We start from the raw sequence: 24,610 nt of genomic DNA on the forward strand, positions 1-24,610 counted from the left end.
AGACAGGATGTAACAGCAGAATAATGAGTGCAGCTCTGGGGGATAAGACATGATGTAACAGCAGAATAGTGAGTGCAGCTCTGGAGGATAAGACATGATGTACAGGCAGAATAATGAGTGCAGCTCTGGGGGATAAGACATGATGTAACAGCAGAATAATGAGTGCAGCTCTGGGGGATAAGACATGATGTAACAGCAGAATAGTGAGTGCAGCTCTGGAGGTGACTGGCGTGTCCGGTGGTGACTCGGTGTCTCCCCCTTCAGGTACACTCTGCAGATCTTCACCATCCAGGGGGACATTAAGCAGGCGCTCCTGGACCTGAAGGCAGAGCAGCCGCAGCTGGAGGCCATACTGATGGGGACCCGCCGCACCGATCCCTACTCCCGATCCCTCACCTCAATGTGTCTGACCGACCCTGATTGGCCCCGATACATGAGGGTGAATCCCCTGCTGGTGAGTGTGCCGCTGATCTCCTTTTACATATTAGTGTGTGCCGCTGATCTCCTGTTACATATTAGTGTGCGCCGCTGATCTCCTTTTACATATTAGTGTGTGCCGCTGATCTCCATGTCTGTTATATATTATTGTGTGCCGCTGATCTCCATGTCTGTTACATATTAGTGTGTGCCGCTGATCTCCTTTTACATATTAGTGTGTGCCGCTGATCTCCTGTTACATATTAGTGTGTGCCGCTGATCTCCTGTTACATATTAGTGTGTGCCGCTGATCTCCTGTTACATATTAGTGTGTGCCGCTGATCTCCTGTTACATATTAGTGTGTGCCGCTGATCTCCTGTTACATTTTAGTGTGTGCCGCTGATCTCCTGTTACATATTAGTGTGTGCGGCTGATCTCCTGTTACATATTAGTGTGCGCCGCTGATCTCCTGTTACATATTAGTGTGCGCCGCTGATCTCCTGTTACATATTAGTGTGTGCCGCTGATCTCCATGTCTGTTACATATTAGTGTGTGCCGCTGATCTCCTGTTACATATTAGTGTGTGCCGCTGATCTCCTGTTACATATTAGTGTGCGCCGCTGATCTCCTGTTACATATTAGTGTGTGCCGCTGATCTCCATGTCTGTTACATGTTATTAATGTGTGCCGCTGATCTCCATGTCTGTTACATGTTATTAATGTGTGCCGCTGATCTCAATGTCTGTTACATGATATTAGTGTGTGCCGCTGATCTCCTGTTACATATTAGTGTGTGCCGCTGATCTCCTGTTACATATTAGTGTGTGCCCTGATCTCCTGTTACATATTAGTGTGTGCCGCTGATCTCCTGTTACATATTAGTGTGCGCCGCTGATCTCCTGTTACATATTAATGTGTGCCGCTGATCTCCATGTCTGTTACATATTAATGTGTGCCGCTGATCTCCATGTCTGTTACATGTTATTAATGTGTGCCGCTGATCTCCATGTCTGTTACATGTTATTAATGTGTGCCGCTGATCTCCATGTCTGTTACATGTTATTAATGTGTGCCGCTGATCTCCATGTCTGTTACATGTTATTATTGTGTGCCGCTGATCTCCATGTCTGTTACATATTAATGTGTGCCGCTGATCTCCATGTCTGTTACATGTTATTAATGTGTGCCGCTGATCTCCATGTCTGTTACATGATATTAATGTGTGCCGCTGATCTCCATGTCTGTTACATGATATTAATGTGTGCCGCTGATCTCCATGTCTGTTACATGATATTAATGTGTGCCGCTGATCTCCATGTCTGTTACATGTTATTAATGTGTGCCGCTGATCTCCATGTCTGTAAAATATTAATGTGTGCCGCTGATCTCCATGTCTGTTACATATTAATGTGTGCCGCTGATCTCCATGTCTGTTACATGTTATTAATGTGTGCCGCTGATCTCCATGTCTGTTACATGATATTAATGTGTGCCGCTGATCTCCATGTCTGTTACATGATATTAATGTGTGCCGCTGATCTCCATGTCTGTTACATGATATTAGTGTGTGCCGCTGATCTCCTGTTACATATTAGTGTGTGCCGCTGATCTCCTGTTACATATGTGTGTGCCGCTGATCTCCTGTTACATATTAGTGTGCGCCGCTGATCTCCTGTTACATATTAATGTGTGCCGCTGATCTCCATGTCTGTTACATATTAATGTGTGCCGCTGATCTCCATGTCTGTTACATATTAATGTGTGCCGCTGATCTCCATGTCTGTTACATATTAATGTGTGCCGCTGATCTCCATGTCTGTTACATGTTATTAATGTGTGCCGCTGATCTCCATGTCTGTTACATGATATTAATGTGTGCCGCTGATCTCCATGTCTGTTACATGATATTAATGTGTGCCGCTGATCTCCATGTCTGTTACATGTTATTAATGTGTGCCGCTGATCTCCATGTCTGTTACATGTTATTAATGTGTGCCGCTGATCTCCATGTCTGTTACATATTAATGTGTGCCGCTGATCTCCATGTCTGTTACATGATATTAATGTGTGCCGCTGATCTCCATGTCTGTTACATGATATTAATGTGTGCAGCTGATCTCCATGTCTGTTACATGTTATTAATGTGTGCCGCTGATCTCCATGTCTGTTACATGTTATTAATGTGTGCCGCTGATCTCCATGTCTGTTACATGTTATTAATGTGTGCCGCTGATCTCCATGTCTGTTACATATTAATGTGTGCCGCTGATCTCCATGTCTGTTACATGTTATTATTGTGTGCCGCTGATCTCCATGTCTGTTACATGTTATTATTGTGTGCCGCTGATCTCCATGTCTGTTACATATTAATGTGTGCCGCTGATCTCCATGTCTGTTACATATTAATGTGTGCCGCTGATCTCCATGTCTGTTACATGATATTAATGTGTGCCGCTGATCTCCATGTCTGTTACATGTTATTAATGTGTGCCGCTGATCTCCATGTCTGTAAAATATTAATGTGTGCCGCTGATCTCCATGTCTGTTACATATTAATGTGTGCCGCTGATCTCCATGTCTGTTACATGTTATTAATGTGTGCCGCTGATCTCCATGTCTGTTACATGATATTAATGTGTGCCGCTGATCTCCGTCTGTTACATGATATTAATGTGTGCCGCTGATCTCCATGTCTGTTACATGATATTAGTGTGTGCCGCTGATCTCCTGTTACATATTAGTGTGTGCCGCTGATCTCCTGTTACATATTAGTGTGTGCCGCTGATCTCCTGTTACATATTAGTGTGCGCCGCTGATCTCCTGTTACATATTAATGTGTGCCGCTGATCTCCATGTCTGTTACATATTAATGTGTGCCGCTGATCTCCATGTCTGTTACATATTAATGTGTGCCGCTGATCTCCATGTCTGTTACATATTAATGTGTGCCGCTGATCTCCATGTCTGTTACATATTAATGTGTGCCGCTGATCTCCATGTCTGTTACATGATATTAATGTGTGCCGCTGATCTCCATGTCTGTTACATGTTATTAATGTGTGCCGCTGATCTCCATGTCTGTTACATGTTATTAATGTGTGCCGCTGATCTCCATGTCTGTTACATGTTATTAATGTGTGCCGCTGATCTCCATGTCTGTTACATGTTATTAATGTGTGCCGCTGATCTCCATGTCTGTTACATATTAATGTGTGCCGCTGATCTCCATGTCTGTTACATGTTATTAATGTGTTCCGCTGATCTCCATGTCTGTTACATGTTATTATTGTGTGCCGCTGATCTCCATGTCTGTTACATATTAATGTGTGCCGCTGATCTCCATGTCTGTTACATATTAATGTGTGCTGCTGATCTCCATGTCTGTTACATGTTATTAATGTGTGCCGCTGATCTCCATGTCTGTTACATGATATTAATGTGTGCCGCTGATCTCCATGTCTGTTACATGTTATTAATGTGTGCCGCTGATCTCCATGTCTGTTACATGATATTAATGTGTGCCGCTGATCTCCATGTCTGTTACATATTAATGTGTGCCGCTGATCTCCATGTCTGTTACATGTTATTAATGTGTGCCGCTGATCTCCATGTCTGTTACATGTTATTAATGTGTGCCGCTGATCTCCATGTCTGTTACATGTTATTAATGTGTGCCGCTGATCTCCATGTCTGTTACATGTTATTAATGTGTGCCGCTGATCTCCATGTCTGTTACATGATATTATTGTGTGCCGCTGATCTCCATGTCTGTTACATATTAATGTGTGCCGCTGATCTCCATGTCTGTTACATGTTAATGTGTGCCGCTGATCTCCATGTCTGTTACATGTTATTAATGTGTGCCGCTGATCTCCATGTCTGTTACATGTTATTAATGTGTGCCGCTGATCTCCATGTCTGTTACATGATATTAATGTGTGCCGCTGATCTCCATGTCTGTTACATGATATTAATGTGTGCCGCTGATCTCCATGTCTGTTACATGATATTAATGTGTGCCGCTGATCTCCATGTCTGTTACATGATATTAATGTGTGCCGCTGATCTCCATGTCTGTTACATGTTATTAATGTGTGCCGCTGATCTCCATGTCTGTTACATGATATTAATGTGTGCCGCTGATCTCCATGTCTGTTACATGATATTATTGTGTGCCGCTGATCTCCATGTCTGTTACATATTAATGTGTGCCGCTGATCTCCATGTCTGTTACATGTTAATGTGTGCCGCTGATCTCCATGTCTGTTACATGTTATTAATGTGTGCCGCTGATCTCCATGTCTGTTACATGATATTAATGTGTGCCGCTGATCTCCATGTCTGTTACATGATATTAATGTGTGCTGCTGATCTCCATGTCTGTTACATGATATTAATGTGTGCCGCTGATCTCCATGTCTGTTACATGTTATTAATGTGTGCCGCTGATCTCCATGTCTGTTACATGTTATTAATGTGTGCCGCTGATCTCCATGTCTGTTACATGTTATTAATGTGTGCCGCTGATCTCCATGTCTGTTACATGTTATTAATGTGTGCCGCTGATCTCCATGTCTGTTACATGTTATTAATGTGTGCCGCTGATCTCCATGTCTGTTACATGATATTAATGTGTGCCGCTGATCTCCATGTCTGTTACATGATATTAATGTGTGCCGCTGATCTCCATGTCTGTTACATGATATTAATGTGTGCCGCTGATCTCCATGTCTGTTACATGATATTAATGTGTGCCGCTGATCTCCATGTCTGTTACATGATATTAATGTGTGCCGCTGATCTCCATGTCTGTTACATGATATTAATGTGTGCCGCTGATCTCCATGTCTGTTACATGTTATTAATGTGTGCCGCTGATCTCCATGTCTGTTACATGTTATTAATGTGTGCCGCTGATCTCCATGTCTGTTACATGTTATTAATGTGTGCCGCTGATCTCCATGTCTGTTACATGTTATTAATGTGTGCCGCTGATCTCCATGTCTGTTACATGTTATTAATGTGTGCCGCTGATCTCCATGTCTGTTACATGTTATTAATGTGTGCCGCTGATCTCCATGTCTGTTACATGATATTAATGTGTGCCGCTGATCTCCATGTCTGTTACATGTTATTAATGTGTGCCGCTGATCTCCATGTCTGTTACATGATATTAATGTGTGCCGCTGATCTCCATGTCTGTTACATGTTATTAATGTGTGCCGCTGATCTCCATGTCTGTTACATGTTATTAATGTGTGCCGCTGATCTCCATGTCTGTTACATGTTATTAATGTGTGCCGCTGATCTCCATGTCTGTTACATGATATTAATGTGTGCCGCTGATCTCCATGTCTGTTACATGTTATTAATGTGTGCCGCTGATCTCCATGTCTGTTACATGATATTAATGTGTGCCGCTGATCTCCATGTCTGTTACATGTTATTAATGTGTGCCGCTGATCTCCATGTCTGTTACATGTTATTAATGTGTGCCGCTGATCTCCATGTCTGTTACATGTTATTAATGTGTGCCGCTGATCTCCATGTCTGTTACATGATATTAATGTGTGCTGCTGATCTCCATGTCTGTTACATGTTATTAATGTGTGCCGCTGATCTCCATGTCTGTTACATGATATTAATGTGTGCCGCTGATCTCCATGTCTGTTACATGTTATTAATGTGTGCCGCTGATCTCCATGTCTGTTACATGTTATTAATGTGTGCCGCTGATCTCCATGTCTGTTACATATTAATGTGTGCCGCTGATCTCCATGTCTGTTACATGTTATTAATGCGTGCCGCTGATCTCCATGTCTGTTACATGTTATTAATGTGTGCCGCTTATCTCCACGTCTCCTCTGCAGGACTGGTCGTACCGTGACATCTGGGAGTTCCTGCGGACGCTGTATATCCCGTACTGTATCCTGTATGATAAAGGGTGAGGACGCTGTTGTGCCGCTGCTCGTTCTGGCGCCGCTGCTCTGCTGGTCCTGACGTCTCCTCTGTCTCTTGCAGGTACACGTCTCTGGGCAGCACAACCAACACGGTAAAGAACCCGGCGCTGCGGTACGTGACCCCGGCGGGTGTGGAGAGCTACCACCCGGCCTACATGCTGCAGAACGAGGAGGAGGAGCGCTCGGCCAGGAAGTAATGTATCAGGCTGCGCTGTAGGTGTGCCGCCATACTGCCCGCCGGCCGCACTCACTGACCGGGAATAATGTGCTCTGTCAGCGTTCAGCTCTGCTGTGTCAGCGTCATCACGGGGCGATCCCATGGGTCTCAGTGGGTGGGGGGATTCTAGGGGATTCCGGGGCACAATACCCCTGCCGGCTGATATATTGCCCCCCTGTCTGCCCGCAGCATATGATGATCCCAATAAAGAGACGTGTGGTACCATCGCTGTGCCAGGCTGAGCCCCACCGCCCCGTGGTGCCCTTTGCTCCGTTTTCCATGGGACAGGCGCTCCGGAATATGACCCTGCCGTTCCCCCGCTACAAGAACGTGATGGGCATCAATATGGGCCACTCGTTCCTGCAGAACCTGAAGGAATTCCTGTACTTCCTGCTGTGCTGCTGGTGTGTGAAGGAGCTGCTGGACTAGTGGAGACGTGTGTGCTGCCGGCACTGCGCCAATCCCAGAGCGCCAACCCCAGAGCGCCATGGAGACGTGTGTGCTGCCGGCACTGCGCCAATCCCAGAGCGCCATGGAGACGTGTGCGCGGCCGGCACTGCGCCAATCCCAGAGCGCCATGGAGACGTGTGCGCGGCCGGCACTGCGCCAATCCCAGAGCGCCATGGAGACGTGTGCGCGGCCGGCACTGCGCCAATCCCAGAGAGCCAACCCCAGAGCGCCATGGAGACGTGTGCGCGGCTGGCACTGCGCCAATCCCAGAGCGCCATGGAGACGTGTGTGCTGCCGGCACTGCGCCAACCCCAGAGAGCCATGGAGACGTGTGCGCGGCCGGCACTGCGCCAATCCCAGAGCGCCATGGAGACGTGTGTGCTGCCGGCACTGCGCCAATCCCAGAGCGCCATGGAGACGTGTGCGCGGCCGGCACTGCGCCAATCCCAGAGCGCCATGGAGACGTGTGTGCTGCCGGCACTGCGCCAATCCCAGAGCGCCATGGAGACGTGTGCGCGGCCGGCACTGCGCCAATCCCAGAGCGCCATGGAGACGTGTGTGCTGCCGGCACTGCGCCAATCCCAGAGCGCCATGGAGACGTGTGCGCGGCCGGCACTGCGCCAATCCCAGAGCGCCATGGAGACGTGTGCGCGGCCGGCACTGCGCCAATCCCAGAGCGCCATGGAGACGTGTGCGCGGCCGGCACTGCGCCAATCCCAGAGCGCCAACCCCAGAGCGCCATGGAGACGTGCACAAGATATTACCAATAAAGCCCTTTGGTTACTGACTACATGTCCTGTGTCTGTATCCGGCGGGGGAGGGGATTATCACCATAATGGTATCTGGGGGGAGGGGGGGGGGGTAGAAACAGCTGTCACTCTATATAACACTGCTGTACTGTAATAAGATATCATCCTCTATATAACACTACTGTACTGTAATAAGCTATCACCCTCTATATAACACTACTGTACTGTAATAAGATGTCATCCTCTATATAACACTACTGTACTGTAATAAGATATCATCCTCTATATAACACTACTGTACTGTAATAAGATATCATCCTCTATATAACACTACTGTACTGTAATAAGATGTCATCCTCTATATAACACTACTGTACTGTAATAAGATATCATCCTCTATATAACACTACTGTACTGTAATAAGATATCATCCTCTATATAACACTACTGTACTGTAATAAGATATCACCCTCTATATAACACTACTGTACTGTAATAAGATATCATCCTCTATATAACACTACTGTACTGTAATAAGATATCATCCTCTATATAACACTACTGTACTGTAATAAGATATCATCCTCTATATAACACTACTGTACTGTAATAAGATATCATCCTCTATATAACACTACTGTACTGTAATAAGATATCATCCTCTATATAACACTACTGTACTGTAATAAGATGTCATCCTCTATATAACACTACTGTACTGTAATAAGATATCATCCTCTATATAACACTACTGTACTGTAATAAGATGTCATCCTCTATATAACACTACTGTACTGTAATAAGATATCATCCTCTATATAACACTACTGTACTGTAATAAGATATCATCCTCTATATAACACTACTGTACTGTAATAAGATATCATCCTCTATATAACACTACTGTACTGTAATAAGATATCATCCTCTATATAACACTACTGTACTGTAATAAGATATCATCCTCTATATAACACTACTGTACTGTAATAAGATGTAATATCATCCTCTATATAACACTACTGTACTGTAATAAGATGTCATCCTCTATATAACACTACTGTACTGTAATAAGATATCATCCTCTATATAACACTACTGTACTGTAATAAGATATCATCCTCTATATAACACTGCTGTACTGTAATAAGATATCATCCTCTATATAACACTACTGTACTGTAATAAGATGTCATCCTCTATATAACACTACTGTACTGTAATAAGATATCATCCTCTATATAACACTACTGTACTGTAATAAGATGTCATCCTCTATATAACACTACTGTACTGTAATAAGATGTCATCCTCTATATAACACTACTGTACTGTAATAAGATATCATCCTCTATATAACACTACTGTACTGTAATAAGATATCATCCTCTATATAACACTACTGTACTGTAATAAGATGTCATCCTCTATATAACACTACTGTACTGTAATAAGATATCATCCTCTATATAACACTACTGTACTGTAATAAGATATCATCCTCTATATAACACTACTGTACTGTAATAAGATATCATCCTCTATATAACACTACTGTACTGTAATAAGATATCATCTCTATATAACACTACTGTACTGTAATAAGATATCACCCTCTATATAACACTCCTGTACTGTAATAAGATATCATCCTCTATATAACACGACTGTACTGTAATAAGATGTCATCCTCTGTATAACACTACTGTACTGTAATAAGATATCATCCTCTATATAACACTACTGTAATAAGATATCATCCTCTATATATAACACTACTGTACTGTAATGAGATGTCACCCTCTATATAACACTACTGTACTGTAATAAGATATCATCCTCTATATAACACTACTGTACTGTAATAAGATATCATCTCTATATAACACTACTGTACTGTAATAAGATATCATCTCTATATAACACTACTGTACTGTAATAAGATATCATCTCTATATAACACTACTGTACTGTAATAAGATATCATCCTCTATATAACACTACTGTACTGTAATAAGATATCATCCTCTATATAACACTACTGTACTGTAATAAGATATCATCCTCTATATAACACTACTGTACTGTAATAAGATGTCATCCTCTATATAACACTACTGTACTGTAATAAGATATCATCCTCTATATAACACTACTGTAATAAGATATCACCCTCTATATAACACTACTGTACTGTAATAAGATATCATCTCTATATAACACTACTGTACTGTAATAAGATATCATCTCTATATAACACTACTGTACTGTAATAAGATGATCATCCTCTATATAACACTACTGTACTGTAATAAGATATCATCCTCTATATAACACTACTGTACTGTAATAAGATATCATCCCTCTATATAACACTACTGTACTGTAATAAGATATCATCCTCTATATAACACTACTGTACTGTAATAAGATGTCATCCTCTATATAACACTACTGTACTGTAATAAGATATCACCCTCTATATAACACTACTGTACTGTAATAAGATATCATCCTCTATATAACACTACTGTACTGTAATAGGATGTCATCCTCTATATAACACTACTGTTACTGTAATAGGATGTCATCCTCTATATAACACTACTGTACTGTAATAAGATATCATCCTCTATATAACACTACTGTACTGTAATAGGATGTCATCCTCTATTAACAACTGTACTGTAATAAGATATCATCCTCTATATACACTACTGTTACTGAATAAGATGTCATCCTCTATATAACACAACTGTACTGTAATAAGATGTCATCCTCTATATAACACTACTGTACTGTAATAAAATGTCATCCTCTATATAACACTACTGTACTGTAATAAGATATCACCCTCGATATACACTACTGTACTGTAATAAGATCACCCTCTATATAACACTACTGTACTGTAATAGATATCACCCTCTATATAACACTACTGTACTGTAATAAGATGTCATCCTCTAAATAACACTACTGTACTGTAATAGGATGATCATCCTCTATATAACACTACTGTACTGTAATAAGATATCCTCTATATAACACTACTGTACAGTAATAAGATATCATCCTCTATATAACACTACTGTACTGTAATGAGATATCATCCTCTATATAACACTACTGTACTGTAATAAGATATCATCCTCTATATAACACTACTGTAATAAGATATATCATCCTCTATTATAATACTACTGTACTGTAATAAGATATCATCTCTATATAACACTACTGTACTGTAATAAGATATCATCCTCTAAATAACACTACTGTACTGTAATAAGATATCCTCTATATAACACTACTGTACTGTAATAAGATATCATCCTCTATAACACTACTGGACTGTAATAAGATATCATCCTCTATATAACACTCCTGTACTGTAATAAGATATCATCCTCTATATAACACTACTGTAAACGGTAATAAGATAATCATCCTCTATATAACACTACTGTACTGTAATAAGATATCATCTCTATATAACACTACTGTACTGTAATAAGATATCATCCTCTATAACACTACTGTACTGTATAAGATGTCATCCTCTATATAACACTACATGTACTGTATAAGATATCATCTCTATATAACACTACTGTACTGTAATAAGATGTCATCCTCTATATAACACTACTGTACTGTAATAAGATATCATCTCTATATAACACTACTGTACTGTAATAAGATATCATCCTCTAATATAACACTACTGTACTGTAATAAGATATCATCCTCTATATAACACTACTGTACTGTAATAAGATATCATCCTCTATATAACACTACTGTACTGTAATAAGATGTGATATCATCCTCTATATAACACTACTGTACTGTAATAAGATATCATCTCTATATAACACTACTGTACTGTAATAAGATGTCATCCTCTATCTACTCACTACTGTACTGTAATAAGGATATCACCCTCTATATAACACTACTGTACTGTAATAAGATGTCATCTCATATAACACTACTGTACTGTAATAAGATGTGATATCTGCCACCGGCGTTGACCAGTATGTGGGGAAGGAACTGCATCTATAGGGGCCACATTGTAATCTCAGAATCTGCACATTCCATACAACTGTTATCAGCCATGTCTAGAGGGGAGAGGTGACTGTAGGACAGGTGAATATATCTATTGTTCTGTTATCAGCCATGTCAGGAGGGGAGAGGTGACTGTAGGACAGGTGAATATATCTATTGTTCTCTGTTATCAGCCATGTCAGGAGGGGAGAGGTGACTGTAGGACAGGTGAATATATCTATTGTTCTGTTATCAGCCATGTCAGGAGGGGAGAGGTGACTGTAGGACAGGTGAATATATCTATTGTTCTCTGTTATCAGCCATGTCAGGAGGGGAGAGGTGACTGTAGGACAGGTGAATATATCTATTGTTCTCTGTTATCAGCCATGTCAGGAGGGGAGAGGTGACTGTAGGACAGGTGAATATATCTATTGTTCTCTGTTATCAGCCATGTCAGGAGGGGAGAGGTGACTGTAGGACAGGTGAATATATCTATTGTTCTCTGTTATCAGCCATGTCAGGAGAGGAGAGATGACTGTAGGACAGGTGAATATATCTATTGTTCTCTGTTATCAGCCATGTCAGGAGGAGAGGTGACTGTAGGACAGGTGAATATATCTATTGTTCTCTGTTATCAGCCATGTCAGGAGGGGAGAGGTGACTGTAGGACAGGTGAATATATCTATTGTTCTCTGTTATCAGCCATGTCAGGAGGGGAGAGGTGACTGTAGGACAGGTGAATATATCTATTGTTCTCTGTTATCAGCCATGTCAGGAGGGGAGAGGTGACTGTAGGACAGGTGAATATATCTATTGTTCTCTGTTATCAGCCATGTCAGGAGGGGAGAGGTGACTGTAGGACAGGTGAATATATCTATTGTTCTCTGTTATCAGCCATGTCAGGAGGGGAGAGGTGACTGTAGGACAGGTGAATATATCTATTGTTCTGTTATCAGCCATGTCAGGAGGGGAGAGGTGACTGTAGGACAGGTGAATATATCTATTGTTCTCTGTTATCAGCCATGTCAGGAGGGGAGAGGTGACTGTAGGACAGGTGAATATATCTATTGTTCTGTTATCAGCCATGTCAGGAGGGGAGAGGTGACTGTAGGACAGGTGAATATATCTATTGTTCTCTGTTATCAGCCATGTCAGGAGGGGAGAGGTGACTGTAGGACAGGTGAATATATCTATTGTTCTCTGTTATCAGCCATGTCAGGAGGGGAGAGGTGACTGTAGGACAGGTGAATATATCTATTGTTCTCTGTTATCAGCCATGTCAGGAGGGGAGAGGTGACTGTAGGACAGGTGAATATATCTATTGTTCTCTGTTATCAGCCATGTCAGGAGAGGAGAGATGACTGTAGGACAGGTGAATATATCTATTGTTCTCTGTTATCAGCCATGTCAGGAGGAGAGGTGACTGTAGGACAGGTGAATATATCTATTGTTCTCTGTTATCAGCCATGTCAGGAGGGGAGAGGTGACTGTAGGACAGGTGAATATATCTATTGTTCTCTGTTATCAGCCATGTCAGGAGGGGAGAGGTGACTGTAGGACAGGTGAATATATCTATTGTTCTCTGTTATCAGCCATGTCAGGAGGGGAGAGGTGACTGTAGGACAGGTGAATATATCTATTGTTCTCTGTTATCAGCCATGTCAGGAGGGGAGAGGTGACTGTAGGACAGGTGAATATATCTATTGTTCTCTGTTATCAGCCATGTCAGGAGGGGAGAGGTGACTGTAGGACAGGTGAATATATCTATTGTTCTGTTATCAGCCATGTCAGGAGGGGAGAGGTGACTGTAGGACAGGTGAATATATCTATTGTTCTCTGTTATCAGCCATGTCAGGAGGGGAGAGGTGACTGTAGGACAGGTGAATATATCTATTGTTCTCTGTTATCAGCCATGTCAGGAGGGGAGAGGTGACTGTAGGACAGGTGAATATATCTATTGTTCTCTGTTATCAGCCATGTCAGGAGGGGAGAGGTGACTGTAGGACAGGTGAATATATCTATTGTTCTCTGTTATCAGCCATGTCAGGAGAGGAGAGATGACTGTAGGACAGGTGAATATATCTATTGTTCTCTGTTATCAGCCATGTCAGGAGGAGAGGTGACTGTAGGACAGGTGAATATATCTATTGTTCTCTGTTATCAGCCATGTCAGGAGGGGAGAGGTGACTGTAGGACAGGTGAATATATCTATTGTTCTCTGTTATCAGCCATGTCAGGAGGGAGAGGTGACTGTAGGACAGGTGAATATATCTATTGTTCTCTGTTATCAGCCATGTCAGGAGGGGAGAGGTGACTGTAGGACAGGTGAATATATCTATTGTTCTCTGTTATCAGCCATGTCAGGAGGGGAGAGGTGACTGTAGGACAGGTGAATATATCTATTGTTCTCTGTTATCAGCCATGTCAGGAGGGGAGAGGTGACTGTAGGACAGGTGAATATATCTATTGTTCTGTTATCAGCCATGTCAGGAGGGGAGAGGTGACTGTAGGACAGGTGAATATATCTATTGTTCTCTGTTATCAGCCATGTCAGGAGAGGAGAGGTGACTGTAGGACAGGTGAATATATCTATTGTTCTGTTATCAGCCATGTCAGGAGAGGAGAGGTGACTGTAGGACAGGTGAATATATCTATTGTTCTCTGTTATCAGCCATGTCAGGAGAGGAGAGGTGACTGTAGGACAGGTGAATATATCTATTGTTCTGTTATCAGCCATGTCAGGAGGGGAGAGGTGACTGTAGGACAGGTGAATATATCTATTGTTCTCTGTTATCAGTCATGTCGGGAGAGGAGAGGTGACTGTAGGACAGGTGAATATATCTATTGTTCTCTGTTATCATCCATGTCAGGAGAGGAGAGGTGACTGTAGGACAGGTGAATATATCTATTGTTCTCTGTTATCAGCCATGTCAGGAGAGGAGAGGTGACTGTAGGACAGGTGAATATATCTATTGTTCTCTGTTATCAGCCATGTCAGGAGAGGAGAGGTGACTGTAGGACAGGTGAATATATCTATTGTTCTCTGTTATCAGCCATGTCAGGAGAGGAGAGGTGACTGTAGGACAGGTGAATATATCAATTGTTCTCTGTTATCAGCCATGTCAGGAGAGGAGAGGTGACTGTAGGACAGGTGAATATATCTATTGTTCTCTGTTATCAGCCATGTCAGGAGAGGAGAGGTGACTGTAGGACAGGTGAATATATCTATTGTTCTCTGTTATCAGCCATGTCAGGAGGAGAGGTGACTGTAGGACAGGTGAATATATCTATTGTTCTCTGTTATCAGCCATGTCAGGAGAGGAGAGGTGACTGTAGGACAGGTGAATATATCTATTGTTCTCTGTTATCAGCCATGTCAGGAGAGGAGAGGCGACTGTAGGACAGGTGAATATAATCTATTGTTCTGTTATCAGCCATGTCAGGAGGAGAGGTGACTGTAGGACAGGTGAATATATCTATTGTTCTCTGTTATCAGCCATGTCAGGAGGGGAGAGGTGACTGTAGGACAGGTGAATATATCTATTGTTCTGTTATCAGCCATGTCAGGAGGGGAGAGGTGACTGTAGGACAGGTGAATATATCTATTGTTCTCTGTTATCAGCCATGTCAGGAGGGAGAGGTGACTGTAGGACAGGTGAATATATCTATTGTTCTGTTATCAGCCATGTCAGGAGGGGAGAGGTGACTGTAGGACAGGTGAATATATCTATTGTTCTCTGTTATCAGCCATGTCAGGAGAGGAGAGGTGACTGTAGGACAGGTGAATATATCTATTGTTCTGTTATCAGCCATGTCAGGAGAGGAGAGGTGACTGTAGGACAGGTGAATATATCTATTGTTCTCTGTTATCAGCCATGTCAGGAGAGGAGAGGTGACTGTAGGACAGGTGAATATATCTATTGTTCTGTTATCAGCCATGTCAGGAGGGGAGAGGTGACTGTAGGACAGGTGAATATATCTATTGTTCTCTGTTATCAGTCATGTCGGGAGAGGAGAGGTGACTGTAGGACAGGTGAATATATCTATTGTTCTCTGTTATCATCCATGTCAGGAGAGGAGAGGTGACTGTAGGACAGGTGAATATATCTATTGTTCTCTGTTATCAGCCATGTCAGGAGAGGAGAGGTGACTGTAGGACAGGTGAATATATCTATTGTTCTCTGTTATCAGCCATGTCAGGAGAGGAGAGGTGACTGTAGGACAGGTGAATATATCTATTGTTCTCTGTTATCAGCCATGTCAGGAGAGGAGAGGTGACTGTAGGACAGGTGAATATATCAATTGTTCTCTGTTATCAGCCATGTCAGGAGAGGAGAGGTGACTGTAGGACAGGTGAATATATCTATTGTTCTCTGTTATCAGCCATGTCAGGAGAGGAGAGGTGACTGTAGGACAGGTGAATATATCTATTGTTCTCTGTTATCAGCCATGTCAGGAGGAGAGGTGACTGTAGGACAGGTGAATATATCTATTGTTCTCTGTTATCAGCCATGTCAGGAGAGGTGACTGTAGGACAGGTGAATATATCTATTGTTCTCTGTTATCAGCCATGTCAGGAGAGGAGAGGCGACTGTAGGACAGGTGAATATAATCTATTGTTCTGTTATCAGCCATGTCAGGAGAGGAGAGGTGACTGTAGGACAGGTGAATATATCTATTGTTCTCTGTTATCAGCCATGTCAGGAGGGGAGAGGCGACTGTAGGACAGGTGAATATAATCTATTGTTCTGTTATCAGCCATGTCAGGAGAGGAGAGGTGACTGTAGGACAGGTGAATATATCTATTGTTCTCTGTTATCAGCCATGTCAGGAGGGGAGAGGTGACTGTAGGACAGGTGAATATATCTATTGTTCTCTGTTATCAGCCATGTCAGGAGAGGTGACTGTAGGACAGGTGAATATATCTAGTGTTCTCTGATATCAGCCATGTCAGGAGGAGAGGTGACTGTAGGACAGGTGAATATATCTATTGTTCTCTGTTATCAGCCATGTCAGGAGGGGAGAGGTGACTGTAGGACAGGTGAATATATCTATTGTTCTGTTATCAGCCATGTCAGGAGGGGAGAGGTGACTGTAGGACAGGTGAATATATCTAGTGTTCTCTGTTATCAGCCATGTCAGGAGGGGAGAGGTGACTGTAGGACAGGTGAATATATCTATTGTTCTCTGTTATCAGCCATGTCAGGAGGGGAGAGGTGACTGTAGGACAGGTGAATATATCTATTGTTCTCTGTTATCAGCCATGTCAGGAGGGGAGAGGTGACTGTAGGACAGGTGAATATATCTATTGTTCTCTGTTATCAGCCATGTCAGGAGAGGAGAGATGACTGTAGGACAGGTGAATATATCTATTGTTCTCTGTTATCAGCCATGTCAGGAGGAGAGGTGACTGTAGGACAGGTGAATATATCTATTGTTCTCTGTTATCAGCCATGTCAGGAGGGGAGAGGTGACTGTAGGACAGGTGAATATATCTATTGTTCTCTGTTATCAGCCATGTCAGGAGGGGAGAGGTGACTGTAGGACAGGTGAATATATCTATTGTTCTCTGTTATCAGCCATGTCAGGAGGGGAGAGGTGACTGTAGGACAGGTGAATATATCTATTGTTCTCTGTTATCAGCCATGTCAGGAGGGGAGAGGTGACTGTAGGACAGGTGAATATATCTATTGTTCTGTTATCAGCCATGTCAGGAGGGGAGAGGTGACTGTAGGACAGGTGAATATATCTATTGTTCTCTGTTATCAGCCATGTCAGGAGAGGAGAGGTGACTGTAGGACAGGTGAATATATCTATTGTTCTCTGTTATCATCCATGTCAGGAGAGGAGAGGTGACTGTAGGACAGGTGAATATATCTATTGTTCTCTGTTATCAGCCATGTCAGGAGAGGTGACTGTAGGACAGGTGAATATATCTATTGTTCTCTGTTATCAGCCATGTCAGGAGAGGTGACTGTAGGACAGGTGAATATATCTATTGTTCTCTGTTATCAGCCATGTCAGGAGAGGAGAGGTGACTGTAGGACAGGTGAATATATCAATTGTTCTCTGTTATCAGCCATGTCAGGAGAGGAGAGGTGACTGTAGGACAGGTGAATATATCAATTGTTCTCTGTTATCAGCCATGTCAGGAGAGGAGAGGTGACTGTAGGACAGGTGAATATATCTATTGTTCTCTGTTATCAGCCATGTCAGGAGAGGAGAGGTGACTGTAGGACAGGTGAATATATCAATTGTTCTCTGTTATCAGCCATGTCAGGAGAGGAGAGGTGACTGTAGGACAGGTGAATATATCTATTGTTCTCTGTTATCAGCCATGTCAGGAGAGGAGAGGTGACTGTAGGACAGGTGAATATATCTATTGTTCTCTGTTATCAGCCATGTCAGGAGGAGAGGTGACTGTAGGACAGGTGAATATATCTATTGTTCTCTGTTATCAGCCATGTCAGGAGAGGAGAGGCGACTGTAGGACAGGTGAATATAATCTATTGTTCTGTTATCAGCCATGTCAGGAGAGGAGAGGTGACTGTAGGACAGGTGAATATATCTATTGTTCTCTGTTATCAGCCATGTCAGGAGGGGAGAGGCGACTGTAGGACAGGTGAATATAATCTATTGTTCTGTTATCAGCCATGTCAGGAGAGGAGAGGTGACTGTAGGACAGGTGAATATATCTATTGTTCTCTGTTATCAGCCATGTCAGGAGAGGAGAGGCGACTGTAGGACAGGTGAATATAATCTATTGTTCTGTTATCAGCCATGTCAGGAGAGGAGAGGTGACTGTAGGACAGGTGAATATATCTATTGTTCTCTGTTATCAGCCATGTCAGGAGGGGAGAGGCGACTGTAGGACAGGTGAATATAATCTATTGTTCTGTTATCAGCCATGTCAGGAGAGGAGAGGTGACTGTAGGACAGGTGAATATATCTATTGTTCTCTGTTATCAGCCATGTCAGGAGGGGAGAGGTGACTGTAGGACAGGTGAATATATCTATTGTTCTCTGTTATCAGCCATGTCAGGAGAGGTGACTGTAGGACAGGTGAATATATCTAGTGTTCTCTGATATCAGCCATGTCAGGAGGAGAGGTGACTGTAGGACAGGTGAATATATCCATTGTTCTCTGTTATCAGCCATGTCAGGAGGGGAGAGGTGACTGTAGGACAGGTGAATATATCTATTGTTCTGTTATCAGCCATGTCAGGAGGGGAGAGGTGACTGTAGGACAGGTGAATATATCTATTGTTCTCTGTTATCAGCCATGTCAGGAGGGGAGAGGTGACTGTAGGACAGGTGAATATATCTATTGTTCTCTGTTATCAGCCATGTCAGGAGGGGAGAGGTGACTGTAGGACAGGTGAATATATCTATTGTTCTCTGTTATCAGCCATGTCAGGAGGGGAGAGGTGACTGTAGGACAGGTGAATATATCTATTGTTCTCTGTTATCAGCCATGTCAGGAGAGGAGAGATGACTGTAGGACAGGTGAATATATCTATTGTTCTCTGTTATCAGCCATGTCAGGAGGAGAGGTGACTGTAGGACAGGTGAATATATCTATTGTTCTCTGTTATCAGCCATGTCAGGAGGGGAGAGGTGACTGTAGGACAGGTGAATATATCTATTGTTCTCTGTTATCAGCCATGTCAGGAGGGGAGAGGTGACTGTAGGACAGGTGAATATATCTATTGTTCTCTGTTATCAGCCATGTCAGGAGGGGAGAGGTGACTGTAGGACAGGTGAATATATCTATTGTTCTCTGTTATCAGCCATGTCAGGAGGGGAGAGGTGACTGTAGGACAGGTGAATATATCTATTGTTCTCTGTTATCAGCCATGTCAGGAGAGGAGAGATGACTGTAGGACAGGTGAATATATCTATTGTTCTCTGTTATCAGCCATGTCAGGAGGAGAGGTGACTGTAGGACAGGTGAATATATCTATTGTTCTCTGTTATCAGCCATGTCAGGAGGGGAGAGGTGACTGTAGGACAGGTGAATATATCTATTGTTCTCTGTTATCAGCCATGTCAGGAGGGGAGAGGTGACTGTAGGACAGGTGAATATATCTATTGTTCTCTGTTATCAGCCATGTCAGGAGGGGAGAGGTGACTGTAGGACAGGTGAATATATCTATTGTTCTCTGTTATCAGCCATGTCAGGAGGGGAGAGGTGACTGTAGGACAGGTGAATATATCTATTGTTCTCTGTTATCAGCCATGTCAGGAGGGGAGAGGTGACTGTAGGACAGGTGAATATATCTATTGTTCTCTGTTATCAGCCATGTCAGGAGGGGAGAGGTGACTGTAGGACAGGTGAATATATCTATTGTTCTCTGTTATCAGCCATGTCAGGAGAGGAGAGGTGACTGTAGGACAGGTGAATATATCTATTGTTCTGTTATCAGCCATGTCAGGAGGGGAGAGGTGACTGTAGGACAGGTGAATATATCTATTGTTCTCTGTTATCAGCCATGTCAGGAGAGGAGAGGTGACTGTAGGACAGGTGAATATATCTATTGTTCTGTTATCAGCCATGTCAGGAGAGGAGAGGTGACTGTAGGACAGGTGAATATATCTATTGTTCTCTGTTATCAGCCATGTCAGGAGAGGAGAGGTGACTGTAGGACAGGTGAATATATCTATTGTTCTGTTATCAGCCATGTCAGGAGGGAGAGGTGACTGTAGGACAGGTGAATATATCTATTGTTCTCTGTTATCAGTCATGTCGGGAGAGGAGAGGTGACTGTAGGACAGGTGAATATATCTATTGTTCTCTGTTATCATCCATGTCAGGAGAGGAGAGGTGACTGTAGGACAGGTGAATATATCTATTGTTCTCTGTTATCAGCCATGTCAGGAGAGGAGAGGTGACTGTAGGACAGGTGAATATATCTATTGTTCTCTGTTATCAGCCATGTCAGGAGAGGAGAGGTGACTGTAGGACAGGTGAATATATCTATTGTTCTCTGTTATCAGCCATGTCAGGAGAGGAGAGGTGACTGTAGGACAGGTGAATATATCAATTGTTCTCTGTTATCAGCCATGTCAGGAGAGGAGAGGTGACTGTAGGACAGGTGAATATATCTATTGTTCTCTGTTATCAGCCATGTCAGGAGAGGAGAGGTGACTGTAGGACAGGTGAATATATCTATTGTTCTCTGTTATCAGCCATGTCAGGAGGAGAGGTGACTGTAGGACAGGTGAATATATCTATTGTTCTCTGTTATCAGCCATGTCAGGAGAGGAGAGGTGACTGTAGGACAGGTGAATATATCTATTGTTCTCTGTTATCAGCCATGTCAGGAGAGGAGAGGCGACTGTAGGACAGGTGAATATAATCTATTGTTCTGTTATCAGCCATGTCAGGAGAGGAGAGGTGACTGTAGGACAGGTGAATATATCTATTGTTCTCTGTTATCAGCCATGTCAGGAGGGGAGAGGCGACTGTAGGACAGGTGAATATAATCTATTGTTCTGTTATCAGCCATGTCAGGAGAGGAGAGGTGACTGTAGGACAGGTGAATATATCTATTGTTCTCTGTTATCAGCCATGTCAGGAGGGGAGAGGTGACTGTAGGACAGGTGAATATATCTATTGTTCTCTGTTATCAGCCATGTCAGGAGAGGTGACTGTAGGACAGGTGAATATATCTAGTGTTCTCTGATATCAGCCATGTCAGGAGGAGAGGTGACTGTAGGACAGGTGAATATATCCATTGTTCTCTGTTATCAGCCATGTCAGGAGGGGAGAGGTGACTGTAGGACAGGTGAATATATCTATTGTTCTGTTATCAGCCATGTCAGGAGGGGAGAGGTGACTGTAGGACAGGTGAATATATCTATTGTTCTCTGTTATCAGCCATGTCAGGAGGGGAGAGGTGACTGTAGGACAGGTGAATATATCTATTGTTCTCTGTTATCAGCCATGTCAGGAGGGGAGAGGTGACTGTAGGACAGGTGAATATATCTATTGTTCTCTGTTATCAGCCATGTCAGGAGGGAGAGGTGACTGTAGGACAGGTGAATATATCTATTGTTCTCTGTTATCAGCCATGTCAGGAGAGGAGAGATGACTGTAGGACAGGTGAATATATCTATTGTTCTCTGTTATCAGCCATGTCAGGAGGAGAGGTGACTGTAGGACAGGTGAATATATCTATTGTTCTCTGTTATCAGCCATGTCAGGAGGGGAGAGGTGACTGTAGGACAGGTGAATATATCTATTGTTCTCTGTTATCAGCCATGTCAGGAGGGGAGAGGTGACTGTAGGACAGGTGAATATATCTATTGTTCTCTGTTATCAGCCATGTCAGGAGGGGAGAGGTGACTGTAGGACAGGTGAATATATCTATTGTTCTCTGTTATCAGCCATGTCAGGAGGGGAGAGGTGACTGTAGGACAGGTGAATATATCTATTGTTCTCTGTTATCAGCCATGTCAGGAGAGGAGAGATGACTGTAGGACAGGTGAATATATCTATTGTTCTCTGTTATCAGCCATGTCAGGAGGAGAGGTGACTGTAGGACAGGTGAATATATCTATTGTTCTCTGTTATCAGCCATGTCAGGAGGGGAGAGGTGACTGTAGGACAGGTGAATATATCTATTGTTCTCTGTTATCAGCCATGTCAGGAGGGGAGAGGTGACTGTAGGACAGGTGAATATATCTATTGTTCTCTGTTATCAGCCATGTCAGGAGGGGAGAGGTGACTGTAGGACAGGTGAATATATCTATTGTTCTCTGTTATCAGCCATGTCAGGAGGGGAGAGGTGACTGTAGGACAGGTGAATATATCTATTGTTCTGTTATCAGCCATGTCAGGAGGGGAGAGGTGACTGTAGGACAGGTGAATATATCTATTGTTCTCTGTTATCAGCCATGTCAGGAGAGGAGAGGTGACTGTAGGACAGGTGAATATATCTATTGTTCTGTTATCAGCCATGTCAGGAGAGGAGAGGTGACTGTAGGACAGGTGAATATATCTATTGTTCTCTGTTATCAGCCATGTCAGGAGAGGAGAGGTGACTGTAGGACAGGTGAATATATCTATTGTTCTGTTATCAGCCATGTCAGGAGGGGAGAGGTGACTGTAGGACAGGTGAATATATCTATTGTTCTCTGTTATCAGTCATGTCGGGAGAGGAGAGGTGACTGTAGGACAGGTGAATATATCTATTGTTCTCTGTTATCATCCATGTCAGGAGAGGAGAGGTGACTGTAGGACAGGTGAATATATCTATTGTTCTCTGTTATCAGCCATGTCAGGAGAGGAGAGGTGACTGTAGGACAGGTGAATATATCTATTGTTCTCTGTTATCAGCCATGTCAGGAGAGGAGAGGTGACTGTAGGACAGGTGAATATATCTATTGTTCTCTGTTATCAGCCATGTCAGGAGAGGAGAGGTGACTGTAGGACAGGTGAATATATCAATTGTTCTCTGTTATCAGCCATGTCAGGAGAGGAGAGGTGACTGTAGGACAGGTGAATATATCTATTGTTCTCTGTTATCAGCCATGTCAGGAGAGGAGAGGTGACTGTAGGACAGGTGAATATATCAATTGTTCTCTGTTATCAGCCATGTCAGGAGAGGAGAGGTGACTGTAGGACAGGTGAATATATCTATTGTTCTCTGTTATCAGCCATGTCAGGAGAGGAGAGGTGACTGTAGGACAGGTGAATATATCTATTGTTCTCTGTTATCAGCCATGTCAGGAGGAGAGGTGACTGTAGGACAGGTGAATATATCTATTGTTCTCTGTTATCAGCCATGTCAGGAGAGGAGAGGTGACTGTAGGACAGGTGAATATATCTATTGTTCTCTGTTATCAGCCATGTCAGGAGAGGAGAGGCGACTGTAGGACAGGTGAATATATCTATTGTTCTCTGTTATCAGCCATGTCAGGAGGGGAGAGGCGACTGTAGGACAGGTGAATATAATCTATTGTTCTGTTATCAGCCATGTCAGGAGAGGAGAGGTGACTGTAGGACAGGTGAATATATCTATTGTTCTCTGTTATCAGCCATGTCAGGAGGGGAGAGGTGACTGTAGGACAGGTGAATATATCTATTGTTCTCTGTTATCAGCCATGTCAGGAGAGGTGACTGTAGGACAGGTGAATATATCTAGTGTTCTCTGATATCAGCCATGTCAGGAGGAGAGGTGACTGTAGGACAGGTGAATATATCTATTGTTCTGTTATCAGCCATGTCAGGAGGGGAGAGGTGACTGTAGGACAGGTGAATATATCTATTGTTCTCTGTTATCAGCCATGTCAGGAGGGGAGAGGTGACTGTAGGACAGGTGAATATATCTATTGTTCTCTGTTATCAGCCATGTCAGGAGGGGAGAGGTGACTGTAGGACAGGTGAATATATCTATTGTTCTCTGTTATCAGCCATGTCAGGAGAGGAGAGATGACTGTAGGACAGGTGAATATATCTATTGTTCTCTGTTATCAGCCATGTCAGGAGGGAGAGGCGACTGTAGGACAGGTGAATATAATCTATTGTTCTGTTATCAGCCATGTCAGGAGAGGAGAGGTGACTGTAGGACAGGTGAATATATCTATTGTTCTCTGTTATCAGCCATGTCAGGAGGGGAGAGGTGACTGTAGGACAGGTGAATATATCTATTGTTCTCTGTTATCAGCCATGTCAGGAGAGGTGACTGTAGGACAGGTGAATATATCTATTGTTCTCTGATATCAGCCATGTCAGGAGGAGAGGTGACTGTAGGACAGGTG

The 24,610-nt window shown here is 43.0% G+C and overlaps 2 protein-coding genes across 2 annotated transcripts; both read left to right on the top strand.

The window, feature by feature from the left end:
• The first annotated feature begins 221 nt into the window (after positions 1 to 221).
• LOC130327914 (FAD synthase-like) lies at positions 222 to 7,140 on the top strand. The gene is made up of 3 exons (XM_056553426.1): positions 222 to 454; positions 6,290 to 6,363; positions 6,441 to 7,140. Exons 1-3 carry the CDS (start codon positions 356 to 358, stop codon positions 6,574 to 6,576), a joined length of 309 nt encoding a protein of 102 aa, XP_056409401.1. The 5' UTR covers positions 222 to 355; the 3' UTR covers positions 6,577 to 7,140.
• Positions 7,141 to 7,277: 137 nt separating this feature from the next.
• On the top strand, positions 7,278 to 7,884 carry LOC130327915 (keratin-associated protein 4-2-like; the record flags this gene model as incomplete). Its single annotated transcript, XM_056553427.1, has 1 exon — positions 7,278 to 7,884. A coding segment is annotated over exon 1 (607 nt), but the record flags the coding sequence as incomplete, so codon positions are not given.
• Between the last annotated feature and the right edge of the window lie 16,726 nt (positions 7,885 to 24,610).

Source organism: Hyla sarda, unplaced genomic scaffold (genome assembly GCF_029499605.1).
Source record: "Hyla sarda isolate aHylSar1 unplaced genomic scaffold, aHylSar1.hap1 scaffold_3035, whole genome shotgun sequence".
Classification (NCBI taxonomy): Eukaryota; Metazoa; Chordata; class Amphibia; order Anura; family Hylidae; genus Hyla; species Hyla sarda.

What these genes read in the sequence shown, in the direction of transcription:
- LOC130327914 (XM_056553426.1), top strand. Translation starts at nt 356, where the DNA reads ATGGGGACCCGCCGCACCGATCCCTACTCCCGATCCCTCACCTCAATG. An exon ending in TGAGGGTGAATCCCCTGCTG is followed by an intron (nt 455 to 6,289) that starts GTGAGTGTGCCG and finishes TCTCCTCTGCAG; the next exon opens with GACTGGTCGTACCGTGACAT. An exon ending in TGTATCCTGTATGATAAAGG is followed by an intron (nt 6,364 to 6,440) that starts GTGAGGACGCTG and finishes TGTCTCTTGCAG; the next exon opens with GTACACGTCTCTGGGCAGCA.